Below are 22451 nucleotides of genomic sequence, written 5' to 3'. Positions count from 1 at the left end.
TCTCTCTTCCACTTGTACCTTGCAAAATTTATCTTTCAAGCTTCCTAATGCCCCTGCCTCTCTCTGCCTTGAGTTCAAACATGTTCCAAGCATTCTAACCTACCCTCATCCACTCTAATTTATGGATCTCTAATTTGTTGATCTTCTTCAGTGTCTAACCATATGTAGCATGATCTTTTCCTTCAACCTTTTCTTCTAAAAGTTTCTTCTGTTGGAGTTGTCAAATATTGGTGCTTTCCATTTTCTCCTTGGTATTATATTTTTTTCATCAACTTCTGATAAAAAAAAGAATAATGAGAATAGTGACTTCACAGCCAAGAAAAAAAGGAAAAAAAAAGAAAAAAGAAAAGAAAAGAACAACAGTATCCCAAAGATTCAAGAACTAAGAAACTTTCCAATTGCATAGCTAAATTAGGCATGACTCTCTTGAATTCATAAATAATTGATTAAATATGAACCATGTAAATGAAACCAAATAGTGAATTGAGGAAATATAGACATTACAAAATTTTAATCATTGTCCTGAAGGAACACCTTAGAACAGAATGGAATGGCGAAACAGGATTCATGTAGCCAATGCCTTATAATTGGGACAAGGCTTAGATGATGATGATGGTGTCCTGAAGGAACACCTTAGGATAGTATTCTAGTATTACATAACCATTTTAATGGGTATGAAATAGTATTGAAAAGAAATTTCTTGACATTGAAGTTCCGAAGTTAATCTGATGAAATAATCTAGCTATTAATATGACATGTATATGACAGTAAATACTGTCTGTTGGTTTGCTTTTTCCAGATTGTGATTGCAATTATCATCAGCTTTGTACTGATTATGCTTTTTATGTGGTTTTCTGAAGATCAGTAAATCCATTAGTTCTTACTTGCACACGTACTGTAAGACATTCTTTTTCACATATTAATAATGTTTCTGGTTACCAATCAGAAAATGGTAATACATATTTTACAAGCCTAATCTCAATTCCTTGAGCAAAATACATAGTATGCTTTTTCTGTTGGACAACCACTTGAAGGGAGGCTGTTCACATCAAAGACTAAGATTGAGAAAAGAATTCAAAGAGGCTATAAAGGGTAGGTTTTTTCAAGTAGATAGATGATAAAGGATGTGAGTGATTAGTGAATGAAAGAGAGTGGTGATTGGAATTAGGAATAGGTTTCAAGGTTAAGAGAACAAAACTAAGTAAATGAACTGAGTGAAACAGAAAATAAGCACAAAGAAAGAAAGATAAATGGAAGGATAGTTGAGGGGTCTTATCTTGACTTTTTTAGAAAAGGTAATGTATATTCATTAAAAGTAAAACCTGAGTACAGAAAGATTCCATACAAGGGGAATTACGACTGTATCTATCTATGTATATTTATACATCTGTTCAACATCCAAAATGGAGTGGCAAGACAGTGTCGATTGGGTGCTAATCCTTCCTGAATTTGCACAAGTTAGCAGAACAGATTTGGGGGATGGATTTTGGGATGTGCTTGGGTTACAAGCTTGTAATTCTGATTACTTGTTTTGAGTTGTTATAGTTTCTTGGTGTTACCTTGATACCTGTTGAGATTGTTTTTTCCTTTTCATTAATAAAAAATTCTTTTTACTTGTAAAAAATCCAACATAGAGTTGTGGACCACACCAAAAAAATTCTTTGTGGACTAGGCACCATGATATTACCGATCCAGTTATCCTGGCCAACAACTCCTTATTGCTGTAAGCCACATTCCTGAAAATGTGAGAGTTCCTTTCTTTGTAAATATTCCATAGGATAGATAGATGCAGGAATACAACTCCACACCATTTTCCATTTCCATTTCTTTTTCTTTTTATTTTTGATAAACTAATTTTATTCCAGCATAGAAATAGAACTCCCAACCTGTCTGGGATACATATGACTACCTAAACAGCTTTTGAAACCTTAACATGACCATGCCATCTGACAATGAACACAAAAAGTGATCTGCAGTCTCAACTTCCATGCAACAAATTACACAAAGAACTGAGTCAATCTGCATCCCCCTCGTGGTGAGGCTGTCTCAAGTGAGACATTTATTTAAGACTGCAGTCCACACTGAAAGGGCAGCCTTGGAAGGAATGTGAGGCACCCATTATCTTCCTGCTAGGAAAACCAGAATCAGTGTTCTGATAAATCTTCTCAAGGAAAGATCTGATGGAGCACAACCCTGGGCTCTCCCACCTCTAGACTCTAGTATCCAAACAAGCTATGTTGGGGTGTACCTTGTTCAATGTCTTTGAGCAACTCCACCCAATTGTCAGTCTCCCAATCATTTAATTCCTTCTCATGGCTGGACACCAAACCACCTGACAATTGGTAATATCCATACAATCTGCCACCAAAGCATCCTTATTGCTAGCAATATTGTACAAGGTTGGGAACTCTTCCAATAAAAGACTGTTTCCACACCAAACATCTGTCCAAAACCTCACCTTTTTCCTACCTCTCACTTTATACTTAATGTCTTTTGAAAACTCAACATAACTTTTCTCAAATATTTTCCAATTAGAGCAGCCAAGGGGTCCATTAGCTTCCTCAGGGTCCCAGCCTAGATTCCTCAGCCCTTATTTTGCTTCGATAACCGTCCTCCACAAACTTCTACTTTTAAGTGTTGAACCTTCAGAATCATTTGCCAAAAAGGGCCAGGTTCACTAACTTGATCTTTCTGATGCCCAACCCAACCCCCAACACCCTTTGTTTTGCTAAGCATACTTTTTTTCCAATTAATGATTCTTCTCTTCCTCCTCCCACCCCCTCCACAGAAAATAAGTTGGAATTTTTGAATTGATGACGAAACACTTTTCAGCAATGTGATTTTACCTCCCTTTGATAGACTAGTAAATATGCACATGTGTTGCATGTGGCATTTCAGATAACAATAATAATCTCAATATCCTTGTCAGAACCCATTAAAAAATAAGTAATCAAAGCTCGGTGTACTAGTGGATTAAAATTTTGCATTTCATTTTCATTGTTAATAAAAATACTTATTATTTATCAATTTTTTTTATTAATATAATAAATATATAATATTAGAGATGTGCACACATTTTATAGACAAATTTATGTTTTTTTTGTATAATTTTTTCTATCTATTTTTTTGAGTTTTCATTATATAATTATCAATTTTTTATCATTTAATTATGACAGCATTGGTTGACCCATCTTACCCAAACGATTATACTGTTATAGTGCAAGTCAAATAGGTCGGACTGATCTTAAGCTCAATCCAGGTCCAACTCTATGCATTTGGCCTAAGGCTTGAGACCAAAGTCAAGCTTAATCTGTCCAACCTCGGCCCAACCCGCACTGAAATTTGATGCACTTGGGTGGGCTTGGACTTGGGTTTGTTAATCAGCCCATGGCAAAAACTGACATAAATATGTGTATAATTATGTATGCATGCTTGTATGTAAATGTGTCTATGTAATAGTCAGGCCTAACTTGGGCTACCTAAGGGTTAGGCTTAGGCCCAGCTCAAGGGCCAAAAATCCAAGCCAACCTAGCAAAAATTACAAGCTGGGTTGGTTTGGGCTTGAGTTAAGCCTGCCCAATTTATATGCCTATAAAACAGTTTACTTTTCAAGTTAGTTTGTTTTTAATTCTATTCCTATCATTATTAAAAAATAACTCTTATTTATCACACTATTGTTTATGTGATGAATACATAATATTAGAGATGCACCCACATGTTCTTTACAAATTTCTATATTTTTAATAATTTTTGTGTCTATATCTTTTTTAAAATTTTTATCATTTAATTAATAACATCATGGGTTGACACATTTGACCTAAAAGGTTGAATCATTGACCCACCACTTGAATAGGAAAATGGTTTTGTTTAAATCATGTATTTCGTTTCAATCATTAATAAAAATATCTCTTGCTTATCCTATTTATGGTTGTTTAATATGATAAATATATAATAAAAGAGATGTGCCTAAGATTTTTCACAAAATTTTGTAATTTTTGTAATATTTATATTTATATTTATTTAAATTGTTCACTTGACTTTGAGACCATTGGTTGACCCATTTGGCATGGGGAACTACTTATCCACCACCTAGACAATGAGATGAAATGGTAGTTTATTTTTCATGTTGGTTTTGAACACATGTTTTATATTATCGAAAATATTGGATATAGATTTAATTTGTAGAATTTATTGGTGAAAAGCAAAAGTACTTCAAATAAAGTATCTGAAGAGAAAGAATGGAAGTGAACACCTCAATAAGAGGGAATTGAATGAAGTGGAAAGTAAGAGTGTCCGTATAGTTAGAGAGGGACCAAATTCATAAGTAAGGGCATTTTAGTCAAGGAAAGATTACACAGACCGTACATTTAATGCACCTTAAATATAGGATTTAATGACAGGTTATGGGAGTTAATACATTAAATATAGGGCTTTGAGAGAATAGAATGAAAAATAGGGATATTTTAGTCAAAAAAAGTATAGAATCTAGATCTCATTTACACTTTTAATAGTAGTATAGATATCTAGATCTCCAAGATGCCAACCTTTTGTCAAACTTCTCTAGAATTACCATTCCAAATAGCTTTTGATGTGCATTTCACACCTAAGGGTAATCCATAAGCCAAGATATTTTATTAGCAATGAGCCCACTTTGCAATCCAATGCAGCAGCCAAGCATTCAATCCCTTGAACCTGCCCAATGTTCATAAACTCACTTTTTTTGCAAATTCATCGTCAACCTCAAAACCACTCAAACCATGATAAAATACATATTAAATGCAACATTTGACCCTTTGTTACTTTGCAAAAAAAGATGGTGTAATCTGCATATTTTAACAAAGGTATTCTTCTTGCCTCCTCATTCACTTGGAAACCCTTAAAGAAACCACAGCTTGCAGATCTGTCCATCATTCTGTTGGGAGTTTCTACTACGCAATTAAATAGGCAAGGAGATAGTCAGTCTCATTGTCTAAGACCCTTGGAACTTTGAAAATGCCCTTGAGGACTTCCATTAATGACAACCGAGAAGGATGGAGTTATTGTAGACACCGACATCCAGCTTCTACACTGTTGGGTTACTGCAATATAGGTGTTTCTTTGAGGGAAACACACCCTCCTACAGAAAAGAAGACGGTGGAGAAAGGAAAACATTCTGCATTCATATCTTTTTCCATGCTCTCTCCTATATATATTCTTTATTACAAATCATAACTGACTCCAATTTCCTTGATGCAGGCCTTAACCGATTAGTTGATGTGATGAGGCTTCCTTCGAATGTATACTGGAGCATTAACTGGCCAGGCTCATGGACCTAGTCTCTACTGCTCAACAATGATGACTTTCTTCCCATTTGATATTAGGGTCCCTTCTAGTTGGTCTTGGGCTTCTAGGCTGGTAACTGGGGTCCTAACATGGACCTTGTCCTCAAGGCCAAGGTGTGGATACTGCTGGGCTGGAGCTTTCTGGGGTTCCCATGTAGCTTCTTCCAGTAGGAGTCCTGCCCATGATACAAGGGCCTCTTGGATGATATTCCCTCCGGTCTTGACCCATTTGTAGTTGAGAATACCTAGGGGTTGAGTTACCATGTGGCCAGTGGCCTTCTGTTCAGAACTTTGGAAGTTCGGAGGCAACCACTGAGTTGGGCAACAGGTTCTTCTTGAGGAGTGATACATGAAACACTGGGTGTAGACTGGACATGGTTTGTAATTTCAATCTGTAAGCTACTGTCCCCACTCATTCAGTGATTTTGGAAGGCTCATAGAATCTAGGAGACAGCTTGTGTCATGTTCTTTTTTCTAGTGATGCTTGACGATATGGCTGAAGCTTTAGGTAAACCAAGTCCCCCACTTGATATTCTACCATGCAATGCTTTTTGTCATAGGCAGCTTTCATGTGTTGCTGGGCTTTCTCAAGATTGGACTTGATTGACCTGAGCAGGTCATCTTTGGCCATTAGATTCTCATCTACCAAGCAACATCAGATCCCTTCTTGTAGGAGAGGATGGCTGGTGGATCCCTCTTGTAGAGAGCCTTGAATGGGGTCATCCCAGCATCCAACTGAAACAAGGTATTATTATACTAAAATTCGGCCCACAGCAACATTGGGCCCACTGGTGGGGTTTCTCACCGGTGAAACATCTTAGATAGGTTTCTAGGCACCTTTTGAGTACCTTAGTCTTCTCGTCAATCCATTAGGTAAGCAATAATTCTGCTGCTCCACATGTCTCTAATACCATTGCTGACCCATCGTGTTATGATACCATTTTGTGTAGTAGTCTTGGTAGTTTTCATTGGGGAGTATGTCAATTCTAGTAATATTTCACACCAGTATCAACAAAAATGGAAATATGTCATGGAAATATTAGGAAATATGCCAAACATTTTAAACTTTGATCTGTTAACTTTTAAGTAGGTGGAGGTAGAAGGAAGCTCTTGATTTGCTATATGTTGAATGAATAGTTTAAGTGGGTGGAGGTGGTTCTCATTAGGGAGTATGCCAATTCTAAAATATTTCACATCAGTACGCACAAAAATGGAAATACATCATGAAAATATTAGAAAATATTTCAAACATTTTAGACTTTGATTGGTTTTAACTTTAAGTAAGTGGAGGTAGAAGGAAGCTCTCAAGTTCCTATAAGTTGGATGAATAATTTTGGTTATGGCCCTTGGAGTCTGCAATAGCTCATGGGAAAGGCATATCCTTGGCATCCGGAGTGGATTTTTCATTTAGGCCTTGTTAGTTTTCTATTACCTGGGTAACACGTTTCCCTGGGCAAGTGATTCCTGGGGAAACGTTGCCTGGGCACTCACAAATACAGCGTTTGCCTGGCGAAAAGTTACCCAGGTAAGGCGCAAGAATCCATGCGATTTGAGTTTTCGGTGGGTAGGTAAGTAACTTACCCACTCTCTAGGTACTATCTGGAAAAAAGTTCTGTGGGTCCCATTGTAGTGGCGGCTGAACACAGGATTTTTTTTTTATGAATAAATTTAGTTTTATTAAAGAATCTTATGTAAAATCTTTACAATCATCCCTTAGAGAGGCATGAGCTGCTACCTCTCATACAAAAGAAAAACACATTACAACTATGCCCTGAATAAAATAGACATTTTACCCCTTGTTTAGCCAAAGCGTCCGCCATCCCATTTGCTGATCTTCTCACCCGTTGTATTCTTAAATTCATATTCCTGGTTTGCCAAGTAAATTTTTTCATTTCACTCCTGTAGCACCAAATTATAGACTCAGGATTCCTTCCATTCTACCACCACTTTTGAGTCCCCTTCTATCACCACATTTGTCAAGTTTAGCTCACTAACTATTTGCACCCCTTGAATTGCAGCAAGCAATTCGGCTTTGAGAGAGTCACCCATACCCGTAGGGCCAGAAAAAAGTGCTATGAGTTTACCTTCTCCATCTCTCACCACCCCTCCAATTCCAGAAGGGCCTGGATTACCTCGGCTGTTCCCATCAAAATTCAGTTTAACAAAACCTTCAATTGATGGTATCCAGACCACCTCTACTCTGTCCTTTCTCTTGGAGCTTTTAGCAACTACTTCCCAATTCCTCCAAATATCACCAAAGGTGAACCGGGAGAGCAACTCCAGAGTTTTGATCAAGTGGATCATCCTAACCATTTTACGTGCCTTAGGAGAACTCACCCCTAAAAGCTAGCTGTTAGAGGAGGGAACCCAAGCACATATATACCCCACCACAGCATCCCATTCTACTGAAGTGGGATACCTCACATTAGCATCCCATACTACCAACATGGGACAAATGGATCGTAACATCCCACGCCAGGACTGCGGAAACGTGGTGGGATGTTACGATCCATTTGTCCCATGTTGGTAGTATGGGATGCTAATGTGAGGTATCCCACTTCGGTAGAATGGGATGCTGTGGTGGGGTATATATGTGCTTGGGTTCCCTCCTCTAACAGCTAGCTTTTAGGGGTGAGTTCTCCTAAGGCACATAACAAATGGTATCAGAGCCTACACTATGCCTCCCAGTTGCAATCGTGCGGTGCAGGTGGTGACATCGGTATTGCAGTGTTCGGCCGGGACTAGGTGGACTAGTGCAAAACCAGCCTGCGTGGGCGCCGGGACTGCGGAAGCGTGGTGGGATATTACGATCCATTTGTCCCATGTTGGTAGTATGGGATGCTAATGTGAGGTATCCCACTTCAGTAGAATGGGATGCTGTGGTGGGGTATATATGTGCTTGGGTTCCCTCCTCTAACAGCTAGCTTTTAGGGGTGAGTTCTCCTAAGGCACATAACAAACCATCACACAAATCCTGATTTCTTCCTTGTTTCTCTCCTTCTCTGAGAAGATTCTTGCATTTCTCTCTTCCCAAATGGTCCAAATCAAAGCTGCTCTGGCACGTCTCCACGTTATACTCCCTCTCTTCTTTGGCCAAGTTAAACAGGAGGGATCAAATAACATAGTAACCTCCGTAGGTAACATCTACCTGCACCCAAACAAAGAAGAAAACCAAAGCCAGAAATCTGCAACAAAGGGGCAGGAAATCAGTAAGTGACAACAACTCTCATTCTGAAGCAAGTCTATAGTAGGCTCTTACCTTGGTTAGAATGGGTCTACAGCAAAACTCTTTGAAGGGAAAGGAAGAAACTGAGGAATCACAAAAGGTCTTTAACAAAGAAGCGAACACGGGATTATTTCAACTCCATGGGACCCACCCATTTACATCCCCTCCCCATTTTTACTCGAAAAAGAACGAGGCCTTAGATGGATTCTAAAATCAACCAATTTGTTTAGCTATGGGTGACACAATAGGGACTGTTTTGTATCAAGTTCCAGAAATTCCAGGTTGATGTGCTGGCCTGTTTTATTCCATTGTTCTTTATCTTCACTTTAATGTATTTTATTTTATCTTGTTACTTATCAGGAGTAGAAGCTTATGTTTTTAGGACATGTATGTTGCTTTATCCTCATCATTAGATTCTTGGGTTTGTCCATATTGATACTCAATTATTTACTCAGTCATATTAATATTATTAAATACTAACATGGTTTATATTCATTTGGTTTGACATCTTACTTAAATGTTTGAATATATGGTTGTAAGGCACATAGCTTTGGCAAATCAGATTCCAGAAAATGCATCCTTTGTGTCAGTCCAGCTTGCTGTGGTTGGAGATTTTTCAACTTCTCCAATTCATGTTTCTTTTTTGAATCCTCGAGTACTTGCTTGGAGAACACGTATAGTATCATTACAAGGTATCTTCTATAAAATTTGTTTATAGCTACATAATTACATATATTTTCTTAGTTAAAATATATATATTTTTTTCAAAAGAATGCATCAACACGTGGTTTTCTAGATACTAATAAAAGGAATTTCAGGATGATTTACCAAATAGTAGTTAAATATTCGTGATGCTTATGCTGTTACATACCATATTGATATCTTGGGGAGGTATCTTTAAGAAAATTAATTTATGCACTTGCCAAATTGCAGTGAAAATTCAAGACATTACCAAATGGCCAATTTTTACCATGAGAAATAAAGGAAAAAAAAAAAAAAACTCATAACAAGGCCAAAATCTCTCTCTAGTCAAGTTGTTTAGTGAAGAAGTCTAAAATGCTTAGTATCTTCCATGAACTATGGTAGAGGGAAAAAATAGGGCTGCAAATGGTATCTCTTTTCCTGATTATGAATTTGTATCCAGTCCAGTCAAGGCTACCTAAATTTGATCCATAATGATTGGACCAAAATCATCAAATATGAATCATCGTCAATTTGTTTCTATGTGATCTACTCTGATAGCATGTAAATATATGCCTATGTCTACATAATATTCTTTTTGATGAGTTTATATCTACATAGACTTTTCAATAGGGCAATGAAAACTATTTAATAAGGTGTCCCCTCATCTTATTCTTGTTTTGTTTGTAACGGGCTACACAACAGGGGGTAGTCCTCCCCCAAAAGTACCTATTAACTTCAATTATCCATTTCCGATTGTCACCTTCTATATGTTCTTAATGTAGTAGTGTATCAAAACAGGTCCTCCATCTTTCCTTGATTTCCCCCATCATTTACCATGACTCTGACATTTCTCTTTGATGCATCTGATGTGATTTAAATCTCTGTTTTCTTCTTCCATCTTTTGCAAGTATGCAAGTTCCATTTTTTCCCTCTTCATACCTAGCTTATATAAGTTTGCCATATGTCTTAAATTAGTTTCACTCACTTTCTCTTGATCCTCCTTTTTGTGTTTTTATATTTTTTCCAAGTTTTATATATTTTTAGTTCTTTGCAAATCGTTATACATGCTTGTTTTGATTTTGATTATTTTTTGAACATCTTTATTTCATCACCATGTTTCTTTAGTACCTTGCCATTTCTTTTCAAATTCTTCTAAAACCTCTTTTGGTACTTATCTTTTATGCAGTTAGTCATTTGAGGCTACATATTATTAGTCTCTTCATCTAAATTCCATCTTCTTTTTGCTATTAGGTTGTCTTTATCATGCTAGTTTTTGTTATTTTAGATTCACCAACCTATTCTTTACAACTCTAGCTACAAATTCTTTACACCTTGCATGAATGGATTGTTTTACTTCATTGTCCAATGAGAAATAGCGAGAAGTGAGAAACAAGGGGGAGAGAGAGAGAGAGAGAGGTTTGGGGCTCCAAAAATCTTGGTCTGGTGGCACCCAAGTCTATATTAGGGGACATTAGAACTCAGATTAAAAAATAAAAAATAAATAAAAGGACCAAAGTGCCCTTGTGGCACCATAAGCCAAAATTACAAACACCCCCTCAAGCTGGGTTGTATATATGTATCATACCCAACTTGTCACATAGTTCATTCATCATTGTGCCTTCAACCCTGAAGACCCTTTGTAAGGACATTGGCAAGCTGCTCTTTAGAACTGATATAAGGAGTACATGCTTCACCTCTGTCAAGTGTCTCTCTGATGAAGTGCTTATCTACCTCAATATGGTTAGTTCTATCATGGAGAATAGGATTGGCTGCTATATTAATTGCAGTTTTATTGTCTCAATAGAGTGATATGGGACTATCAACTATAAATCATAGTTCTCCCATTAGGTTCTTAATCCACAACACCTTAGCAACTCCATGGGTCATAGCCCTTTACTCAGCCTCTAAAGGAACAATATCCACTGGTTGACTTTCTATCATCCACTGATTCAGCCCAATCTGCATTTGTAGTCTTCGACCTTCATATGACCATGCTTCTTAAACAATAGGCCAGCCCCTAGGTATTTCTTTAGATACCTGAGTACCCTGTCTGCTGCTTTAAAATGTGGTACCTTGGAGAGTAGGGATGACTCTGAAAATGGCCTTCCAAGGTGATGAGTGGGAAGCCCTTGGGTCGAGTCCTACCTCCCATCCATTGGATGCCCTACCATGAATACTTTGCTATCACTCTATGCCACAATCTATCTTGTTCACGAACCCATCTTTATATCCACTTTCCCAGCAATGCCACGTTCCTCTTCTTGATATTACCAATGTCTAAACCCCCTTGTTCCTTGCTTTTGGTCACTACCTCCCACTTTACCAAATGGTCCTTCTTAGTATCACCTAGCTTCCGTAAGAAATCCCTCATAATTTTCTCTAACTTCCTAGCCACACCCACTAGAATATTAAAGGTTGAGAAGTACACCGGTAAGTTTGCTAAAGTGGGCTTAATTAAAGTGATTCTTCCCCCAAGAGAAATATAATTCCTTTTCCAACCTACTAACTTCTTCTCAAACCTCTCTATAATTGGTTACCAAAAATTCTCCAAACAAGGATTCCCCCAAAGTGGTAAGCCTAAGCTCATTGGCCAGACACTCACCTTATAGCCCAACACTTTAGCTAAAAGAGTGATTTCCTCCTCTGTCCTATTTATTCTTGTGAAACAACTCTTACCCCAATTCACCTTAAGATTAGACACTTTTAAACCGGTTTACTAAAGCTTTAAGATGTTCCATTTCCTTTGTTTCCCCTTCGCAAAAGAGAATCAACTCATCTGCGAACTGGAAGTGAGGAAGTTCGGGCACTCAAAGCCTTCCTTAACTTAGAATTTGGAATTAAGGATTTAGGGGAGCTGAGATATTTCTTGGGAATTGAAGTTGCTAGGTCTAAAGATGGCATCTTCATCTCGCAACGAAAGTATGTGTTAGATCTTCTTATGGAAACTAGGAAACTTGGTGCCAAACCTGCTTCTACACCTATTGATGCCAACTATAAACTCTCAGCTAACGATGGTGAGCTCTTGGCAGACAAGGGATTTTTCCAGAGACTTTTGGGGAAGTTACTATACCTTTGTATGACACGGCTAGATATCTCATGTCATATGCTGTTAGTGTGATTAGTTAGTTTATGCAGGCCCCTAGAGACAGATATGGTTGCCGTGGAATGGGTTTTGTGTTACTTTAAGGGAACTCTGAGAAAGTGTATTCTCTTCTCTAGGCATAGACACTTATACAAATGCTGACTGGACTGATAGGTATTGATGATAGAAGATCTACATTGGGTTATTGTGCTTTGGTTGCAGAGAACATTGTCTCTTGGAGAAGTAAGAAACAGTCAGTAGTAGCTAGATCTTCAGCTGAGGTAGAGTACAAGGTAATGGCACATGGTGTTTCAGAACCGTCATGGCTCATGTCACTTCTAGAGGAGATGGTATGATAAGCCTTTATTGTTGTACTGTGATAACCAGGCTGCAATTAACATAGCTCACAATCCAGTTCAGCATGATAGGACGAAACATATTAAAGTAGACCGGCATTTTATAAGAAAAAGGGTAGCTTCCCGAGAAGTTTGTCTTCCTTTCATTGCCTTAGAGCAACGGTTGGCAGATGTATTGACTAAGGGTGTCCCTAAGGCAAATTTACGGAACTATGTAATCTAGCTGGGCATGATTGATATCTATGCTCAGCTTGAAGGGGAGTGTAGAGATGATGAGCCAAATGGGCCATAGGACATTATTGTTTTATTTATTTCTGTCTGGGTTTAATTTCTTAGTTAGTGGACCTTGGTTATGGACCTGTTTTATTTCTTTTATTAGTGTTTTTAGTGTTTGCCGCCCTACTAAGGGTATACTTGTAATTGTTACTCTTTTTCAATGAAAGATATAAAAGATAATTGTGGGGTCTGGAGAGAGGTTCGAAATTCTCGATTCCTTCTTCCCTTTTCTTCTACCTTCTTCCTCCATTGTTTCTCTCTTTCTTCCATCTTTTTTTCTATTCTCTATTTTATTTCAGATTATTTCAGGTGGGATTTACAGCTGGTTGTAAACTTGTAAGAATGAAACAATTGTGGCTGACTGATCATGTGATTAGAAGCCCAAGTCAATAACCCAAGGGGATTCAAGAACATGGGAGGGACACATGGAATGCAAAAGCAACGTTACTTGATGTAGATGCAAATGAAGTAGATGGGGTAGGTGTTGTGCTGTCCACCTAGTGAAGAACCCTACCATATGACTCTAAGTGATCACAAAAGGAGTTAATGTTATCCTTCTTAAAATGTGAAGCACGGGGATGCTCATGTGTACCAGTAACAGAATTAGTCTGGGATTCTTGAGGGGCCATGTTTACAAAATTATACTTCTTTTGAGCTTGCTTCTTATTTGGTTCTTGATTCTTATTTGCCCACTAAGGTTTTCCAATCAAGTCCCAACATGTCTCACGTGTATGTCTTGACCTCTAACAGTGAGTATACAACTTATCTTTATCATCACCCTTCTTGAAGTCATCTTTCTTCACTCCACCACTACTAGCTTTTGTAGCTAATGCAATTTGTTTCTTCCCCTCAGAAGCATGCATCACACTTTCTGCTTTCCTTAGAACTAGAGCATACACTTGTTATACCAAGGAGATCTCACTACTCACCAAAATCTATACTTGTTGAGGTTCAGCCCCAAGGGGAAGGCAAACACTCTTTGCTGAGATACAAGTTTCTTGTAAGTCTTGGCATATCATTGTTCTTTTACTTAACATTTTGGTAGTGATCTAATACTTCCCAAACAAAATTAAGAGAAACATAATAAGTTGACAAACTGTGGTCTCCTTGCCTACAAGAGGACTCAACCTGTAGCTGATAAATTTTGGTATAATGCCTCTGTTCAGAATAAATCGACTTAGCCTGCTCCCAAATTTCACATGCCGTGTCTGGCCACAGTGTCACTTGTGGCTGCATAGACCCAAGAAGCCAGAACATGACCATACTATTTTCCTGGTCCCACCTATCATGTTTTGCAGTCCCAGTCTTAGGTTCTTAACCTTCCTGTTGATATATCCAGCTTTCTCCCTTGCTGTAATATATAATTTGATTTTCTTAGGCCATAGTTTAAACCATCTAAAGGAGTGATAACCATGGGAAAACTCATGTTGTCCATCCCTACACCCTGAGTCCCTTGAGAGGAAGTGACATTGGAAGAAGCTGAACTTCAGTGGCCATTAGACAAATAAGTTCACTGTTATGTCCAAGAAATGAGGGGATTCCCAATAAGAAGACACTAGAACAAGCTGTAACAGAGGCAAACTGAACCAAAATGTCTATAACAGCATACAATAAAGGAGAGGACAGTAGAATTTCAGTTAAAACAGCACCAAACTGATCCCAAACAAATAAATTCTGAGTACATTCAGCAGCGATGAATGACCGTAAACCCTAGCTGAACTGAAAAACAGCCTTGTACTTCATAAAAGAGACAGTCTCACACAAAACTGCCAACTGTAACATCCAATGCCTATTGCATTCTCTCAGCATGGATAAAACTGTACATAGCTGAGGGTAAAAAGGCTCCCACAATCCACAGTTCCTACACAGCAAATTCTTCACATCATCCAGTTGTCACCATGAGTACCAAAGGTACTTTTCTTGGTACTATGGCCAAGAGAGTGAAAGAAAAAGGGGGAAAGTCTGCTCAGACCAGGCCAATTGAGGATTCTTCCTTCTCCAATAAAAAAAACTAAATTCCAAGAGAGTAGAGACACGACCTGAGAATTTCTAGAGCCCAGAATAATGCTCTGATACCATATTGTCCAATGAGAAATAGTGAGAAGTGAGAAACGAAGGAGAGGAAGAGAAAGAAAAGAGAAAAGAGAGAAGGTTTGAGGCTCCAAAAATCTTGTGCTGACGGCCCAAGTCTATATTAGGGGATGTTACAACTCAGATTTTAAAATAAATAAAAGGACCAAAGTGCCCCTGTGGCACCATAACCCAGAATTACAACATGCTTATTTCTCCTTCTTTATGCAAGATTTCTAGTTCATGTGTATTAATGGTTTTCAGTTCAGACTTCTCTCTTTATTATTTGATTTTGCCCCTAATATTTGTGTTTCATCCTTGAGCAGATTCAAGAACTTTCCCAGGGCCATTTGTTGTAGTTGACATTTCAAAAGAAACTGAGGTATTTGCTTAATTATCTTGCTCACAATCAATATCCATGGGATGAATATGGTTATTCTGATTTAACTTTTATGGATGAATTGCAGGATGGCTTATCCATCACAGTTTCTCCTTTACTAAGGATACATAATGGAACTGAGTTCCCCATGGAATTGCGTTTTCAGCGTCCTCAACAAAAAGGAGCTGAATCTGCTACTGTTTTGCTGAGGCCAGGGGATACAGTCGATGATTCAATAGCAGTATTTAATGCTATAAAATTATCTGGAGGATTAAAAAAGGCATTGATGTCTTTGGGTCTTGGTAAGTATGAATTATTGCATATAGTACACATACATCATTTTTTGATAATCATATTACACATATGTCCTTCAAACAACACTTCTGACTCCTTTCTAAATATATTTTTTCTTCATTTTGTCTTAAGATTTTTGCTTCTTTTGTTGAGATAAGCTCGGTGCATCTAGAGATCAGCATATGATCCCCCCCGCCACACCCACCCTGAATTGGGGAGAATGATAACTATGAAGATGCTAATGAAAACACTTCCATTTATACTGTTGTTTGTGGCAAAAGTCCAGTCTTTCTATGTGGCTCAATTAATTAATAAACAAAACTTTCTAACCATTGATTTATTAGATATTGTCCAAATAATTGGGCCTAGATGGTTGGCACTTTCCTTTTGACTCCTTCTCAAGGTAATCAAGGTTTTAGGCCCCACTAAAGCCCTTTGGGCCCCAAGGAGAAAAATTTCCAAATTTTTCTGGTTCTTGGAATTCACTCTCAGTCTCTCTCTCTCTTTCTCTCTCTCTCTTTCTCTCTCTCTCTCCATGCATTCTAGTTTGACTTCAGTCTCTGCGTCAAAATGTCTTCAAAACACAATGTGGCTAACTAACACATACAAAAACGTACTATCTAAACAAGAATGCATAGAATACCCAGGAAAGATGACACCACCCAACACTCCCCACCCCTCCCCTTGCACTTGCCACTGGATCGAATGATATTGGAAACCATTTGAATGAGATGTTGACTCAATGCTGAAGAACTATCCAAATGATCTGTAAGTTCCTCTCGACCTTGACTCCATCCAAATGCACTGAACACGTCAACTTAAGCCCACAAAGACGAACTATTGCAGCCCTAAGCAAGTCTGCTGGACCTACAGGACATTAGTATACTAATAATTTTGCTCCCCTTGTTTGAAAATTCCCTTCTTCCCCCTGAAAATGGGAAAAAAACTTGAAGACTGTGGTGGATGGCTTCCCAAGAGAATACCTATCAAATTGAGGTTGAGAACTCCCTCAGTAAATGGTCCCCCTCCCCCCAGTCCTTTATTAGCGTCATTTGTTGATATGTCTCTGAATTCCTCTCTTGTCTGGGACATAGTGGGCAATTTCCATAAGAATAGCATCTATCAACACCTTATAAGGTTGTTACTTATAAGAGAAAACTCTAGTATTCTCATCCTAACCCATAAAATAGCTGCCCTCATGCATATCCACAATTCCATATAAAATAGCTGCCTTTATGGTGGAGGCATTGGCTATGTTACATGGTCTCGGGTTAGCTAAAGCGATGGGCATTTCCAAAGGGATGGTAGAAGCTGATTTGAAGATTTTGATTGATGTAGTACAGAATAGATGTCGGACGCCCTGGTCCCTTTGGTATTGGATGGCGAAAATGGACACGTAGCATGACAGAATGGACATACAACTGTACATATATACTGGGAAGCCAACCAGGTAGCAAACTCACTCTCCAAGATTGGAAGTGCAGTACAAAATAGTGTTGTCTACAACACTATTCATGATCTATTGAGACTCTCACAAAGGTTCTTTTCCAATGATGGTTCAGGAATATCTTTTTTACATTTTTCTTGAGTTTTTTGGGTTTAGAGGCCATTGTGGGTTTCTTTTCTTCTTTTGTATATTCTTGTAGTGTTTAAGTGGCCTCGTATTTAGATTTTTCTAGAGCGTTGGCCACCCCTCCTTCCTTCCACCGGGAGTAAATTTTGGGGTTAAAAAAACTTTCTTAATTTTCTTAATCTTCTTAGAAGATCCAACCATGCATCCGAACTTCAGCAAGAAACCATTGCATTGCACTTTCCTGTTCTAGAGCAAAACCATAGTAGTAGAATATTTGTTATCTACAAATCCACCCTATTTTTAATCTTTCCCCCAAATATATCTTTCATATTATTTTAATTCTGAGTTTTATGGGTATGCACTGTAGCTATCTTTTCTATTTGCTCTCTTACATAACCTACTTGGCAATCAATGGGTGACAAATTCCTTGGACTTCGTTCAAAGGCATCTTGATGGGGAATTTTCAATGGAACTTGTTAGAGATCCTGCACTCGTCTTCCAGGCTGCTAAGTATTAATAGAAGCTGTCCTATATCAGAAGCGTTGATGAAACTAAACTTTGATGGTAGTGCCCTGGGTAACCCCAGTACAGCAGTGGTTGGTGGTGTGATCAAGAGAAGGGATGGCAGTATTTGGTGAGATTTTAGTGGTCCATTTGGGACAGATGACTCAACAAAGATTGAAATTCTAGCTGTTCTCATAGGTCTCTGAATTGCAGAAGACAGGAGTGTCTACTCGAACCATTGAGGGTGACTCTACAAACACAATAAAATGGTTAGGGAAGAAGTATGGAGGCCCTTTGAGGTTATCTCACGATCTGACAGAGATCAGAGACATCTTGGGTTATTTATGTGTCAACTTTATTCCTAGGGGACTAAACTCTCTAGCTGATCAATTGACAAAATCTGGTGCACACAGGGAAGATAAGTATAGTGACAGAGTTTTGCCTATGTTTCCCTAAGCTGTCAGTGTTCTAGTTGTACATTATTTCATCTACTCCTCTTGCTTTTAATAAATTCAGTTACACTTTTTGTCAAAAAATAAAGTAACATAAAGGGAAATAATGTCAACCAGGTAGTTCGTACCAGAGAGGAGAAGACAGATTTCTGAAGTGAACTGAATAGTTCGGCCCCACCCCAAGAGCCTCAATATAAAGATCAATAAAATAAGAATATTTACAGAAAAGCCATTTCAGGGCTAAAGAGAAAATAACAATAAAATACAGTAGACGTTCAAGACCGCTATCAACCTTGAACCCTAATAAATTTCAGGTTCGAAAATAGAAGAAAAGGTATAGAGAAGAGAGGAGAAAGAGAAGAGAGAGCAGTAGAACACAAGGGTTGAAAGGAGGGACAAAATCTTAATGTTCTGCCACTGCCACTTTTATTTAGTATTTATAGGTTATGCTCATTACATGGAAAGGACAGATCTGCCCTTAGTATTTACATAACAAATAGAACAAAATAAAACTGAAATAACCAACTGATCACCAGCTAACCCAAGGATGACTAGAACACATTCTACCCTACGGACACAGTGGAACATCTGTGGGGCCCACATCAGTGTTCTCTACACTCCCCCTCAAGTTGGGAATAAATGTTTATCATTCCCAACTTGGAGAGATCCACCTCTAGCTTCTTCCTTGGTACAGCTTTGGTGAGGATATCTGCTAGTTGCATGTTGGATGTGATGTACGGGAGACACTTCTTGTGATGAGACCCTCTCTCGTACAAAATGTCGATCAACTTCAATATGTTTAGTTCTGTCATGCTGCACCGGATTGTGTGCTATATTAATAGCCGCTTGATTATCACAATACAGCATCAGGGGCTTCTCATACTCAATACCCAACTCCTCAAGTAGTGATCTCAGTCATAGAATTTCAGCCACTCCGTTAGCCATTGACCTGTATTCAGCTCCAACACTAGATCGGGAGACAACACTGTTTTTTACTCCTCCAAGAGACAAGGTTACCTCCCACAAGGGCACAATATCCAGAGGTAGACCTTCTGTCATCAACACTCCCAGCCCAATCGGCATCCGTATAGACCTCCACCTTCATGTGGTCATTGTTCTTGAACATTATACCTCTACCCGGGCATCTCTTCAAGTATGCTAATATTCTTTCTGCTGCAAGAAGATGCGTGGTTCTAGGAGAATGCATGTACTGGCTGACAACATTAACTGCATAACTGATATCTGGCCGAGTGAGGCAAAGATATAGGAGCTTTCCCACTAATCGCTGGAACTTAACTTTGTCTTCAAGAGGTTCCCCACTCTCTGCACTAATCATGTGGTTCTGTTCAATGGGTGTATCTGCAAGCTTGACACCTAACTTTCCAGTTTCCGCCAACAGATCTAGAACATATTTCCTCTGAGAGACAAAGATCCCTTGTTTAGATCTAGCAACCTCAATACCCAAAAAGTACTGTAGTGCACCAAGATCTTTCACCTCAAACTCTTGATGGAGCTGTTTGAGGGACTCAATCTCATGGTTATCATTTCCTGTCACCACAATATCATCAACATATACTGCAAGTAGTGTTAGAGAGGACTCCACCCTCTTGATGAACAGTGTATGATCTGACTGGGTCTATACATAACTGAACTTCCCAAGGGCTAGTCTGAATCTATCGAACCAAGCTCTAGGTGACTGTTTCAAACCATACAATGCCTTATTGAGCCGGCAGACCTTCTTACCTGTCTCTGTATCATAGAATCCAGGAGGCAACTGCATGTAAACCTCTTCCTGTAGGTCTCCATTCAGAAAAGCATTTTTAACGTCCATTTGGTACAAAGGCCAAGTGTGGCTTGCTGCAAGAGATAATAGAACTCGAATGGTGGTCATCTTGGCTACCGAGGCAAAGGTCTCCAAGTAATCTATACCATAAATCTGGGTGAACCCTTTTGCAACTAGCCGAGCTTTGTACCTCTCAATGGAGCCATCCGCATTGTGCTTCACAGTAAATATCCATCTGCATCCAACTGGTTTCTTTCCTTTGGGTAGATCAACGAGCTCCCAGGTATTATTTTTCAACAGGGCATCCATTTCAACTTGCATTGAACCTCTCCACTCCGGGACTGATAGGGCTTCTTGCACTGTTCTTGGAATAGGGACATTAGCAACGGAAGTAAGATAGGACCTGTAGGAGGGAGATAGGCGATCATAGGATAAAAACTGGGAAATGCAGTGGGTTGTAGATGTGGTGCAATGCCGTTTCCCTTTACGGATGACAATGGGAAGGTCAAGGTCGTCTGTAGGAGGTGAAGTGGCAACAGTGGAAAGAGTCTTTGTGGGCCCTGGGACTATAATACCTGGACTTGGAGCCGCAGAAGAGGTTGGAGCTGGCCTGGACTGCTGATGACCGGGATCAACCTGCCTGCATCGCCTGTGATAGACTCTCAACTCCTGATCCTTCTGACCACCCTCACTACTGCAGCCCTCATCATCCAATGTAATAGGTAAAGGAACAATATTAACCCTACCCTCACTGTGCTCCCCCTGAAGAAAAGGACCCAAATCCCCACTCTCACTGCTCTCCCCCTGAGGAGAAACCCGAGAATAATAGGGTGTTTCCTCAAAGAAAGTGACATCCATGGAGACAAATTTCTTCCCTGAGACAGGATCATAGCAGCAATAACCCTTTTGAGTTTGTGCATAACCAAGAAAGATGCATTTGGAGGACTTTGGTTCAAACTTGGAGTGATGGGGTCCGAGAAGCTGAACAAAACAGGTACAACCAAATGTTTTAAGGGGAACAATAAACAACTCCTCATTTGGGTATAGAAGGGAAAAAGGAGGTTTCATATCAAGAACCCAGGAAGGAACCCGATTAATAAGATATACCGCCGTGAGGATAGCATCACCCCAGAAGCGAATAGGGACATTGGAGGTAAACATAATACTTCTAGCCACCTCCAAGATGTGCCTATTCTTCCTTTCTGCAACTCCATTCTGTTGAGGTATACGAGGGCAAGTGCTTTGGTGGATAACCCCATGATTAAGAAGGTAAGATGCCAATGGCTTAGCAAAGTATTCCTTTGCATTATCAGATCTAAGAACTTTGATCTTGGCATCAAACTATGTTAGGATCATTTGGTGGAAGTTTTGGGTCAGGGCGGGAACCTCATCTCGTGAACGCATAAGATAAACCCAAGAAAACCGAGTATGGTCATCAACAAATAACAAAAAATATCTGTACCCACCCATAGAAGGGATGTGATATGGCCCCCAAACATCAGTATGCACAATATCAAAAGAACTATTACTCCTTTTATTACTCAATGAATAAGAGTTTCTACAATGTTTAGCAAACTCACAATTTTCACATTTCAACTGGGACAACTCAACAGACTCAAACAAAGTAGGAAACAAACTCTTTAAGGATCAAAAAGACAAATGACCCAATCGGTTTTGCCAAAGCATAACCGGACTCACAATCTGAGAAACAAGTGACTTCTTATCCACTGATCATTCCCGACGAGAGCTCTCCCCGAGCAGATAGATCCCATTCGTCTCACGGCCAGTCCCAGTCACCTTCTTTGTCTCCAGGTCCTGAAAAACACATCGGTCAGGGAAGAAAGTTACTGAGCAGTTCATATGTTTGGTAATACTACTAACTGAAAGAAGGTTAGTATCAAGCTTAGGAACATGCAAGACAGAAGACAAGGAGATAGTATCCAAGAGCTTGATGTCACCCTTTCCAGAAATAGAGACAAGAGAGCCATCAACAATAGATACTTTATCCCTACCAGAAGGTAAATGATAAGTGGTAAATGTTAGAATGCTCGAGTCAGGGGTATTTTGGTCATTATGGTTTATCTTCTTGAAAGTGAAAGGTCTATTGTATCTGAGTTTAAGTTATGTGTCCCATCTTATATGAGGGACAAAATTGTCTTTCTTGTAACTCTAAGTTTTATGAATAAAATTCAAGTGGGTCGGCTAGGTGAGTGATTTTTTACATTCTCTCTTCTAGTCTGGCCGAACACTCTTCTCCTTCTTTCTCTTTTCTTTAATCTTCCTTCTTCTCTACTTTGACCTAGAATCAACTAGGGTTTATTCACATGGTATCAGAGCTGTAAGGTTGTATCCTTATTTCTTTCTTGTTGCTGTTCTCTTTCTGGGTTCGCCGCCAACTTTCACAGTCATCTTCTTCTTTTTCGACTGACCTGAGTGGAGGTTCGATAAGGG

At 39.0% G+C, this 22451-nt stretch overlaps 1 protein-coding gene across 3 annotated transcripts in view; it reads left to right on the top strand.

The window, feature by feature from the left end:
• LOC104595825 (vacuolar protein sorting-associated protein, putative (DUF1162)) overlaps window positions 1-22451 on the top strand; it is a 90672-nt gene that overhangs the window by 45424 nt on the left and 22797 nt on the right. For all 3 annotated transcript variants that reach the window (XM_010256733.3, XM_019197488.2, XM_019197490.2), the window contains exons 14-16: window positions 9088-9239; window positions 15342-15397; window positions 15483-15696. In XM_010256733.3, coding sequence (XP_010255035.1) covers window positions 9088-9239; window positions 15342-15397; window positions 15483-15696 — 422 coding nt within the window. The remainder of the gene's footprint in view (window positions 1-9087; window positions 9240-15341; window positions 15398-15482; window positions 15697-22451) is intronic.

The sequence above is a fragment of the Nelumbo nucifera genome, chromosome 5 (genome assembly GCF_055504915.1).
Source record: "Nelumbo nucifera cultivar China Antique chromosome 5, China Antique-T2T, whole genome shotgun sequence".
Taxonomy (NCBI): Eukaryota; Viridiplantae; Streptophyta; class Magnoliopsida; order Proteales; family Nelumbonaceae; genus Nelumbo; species Nelumbo nucifera.
The sequence above is the reverse complement of the archived record's forward strand: the minus strand, read 5'-3'. Positions and strand labels throughout refer to the sequence as shown.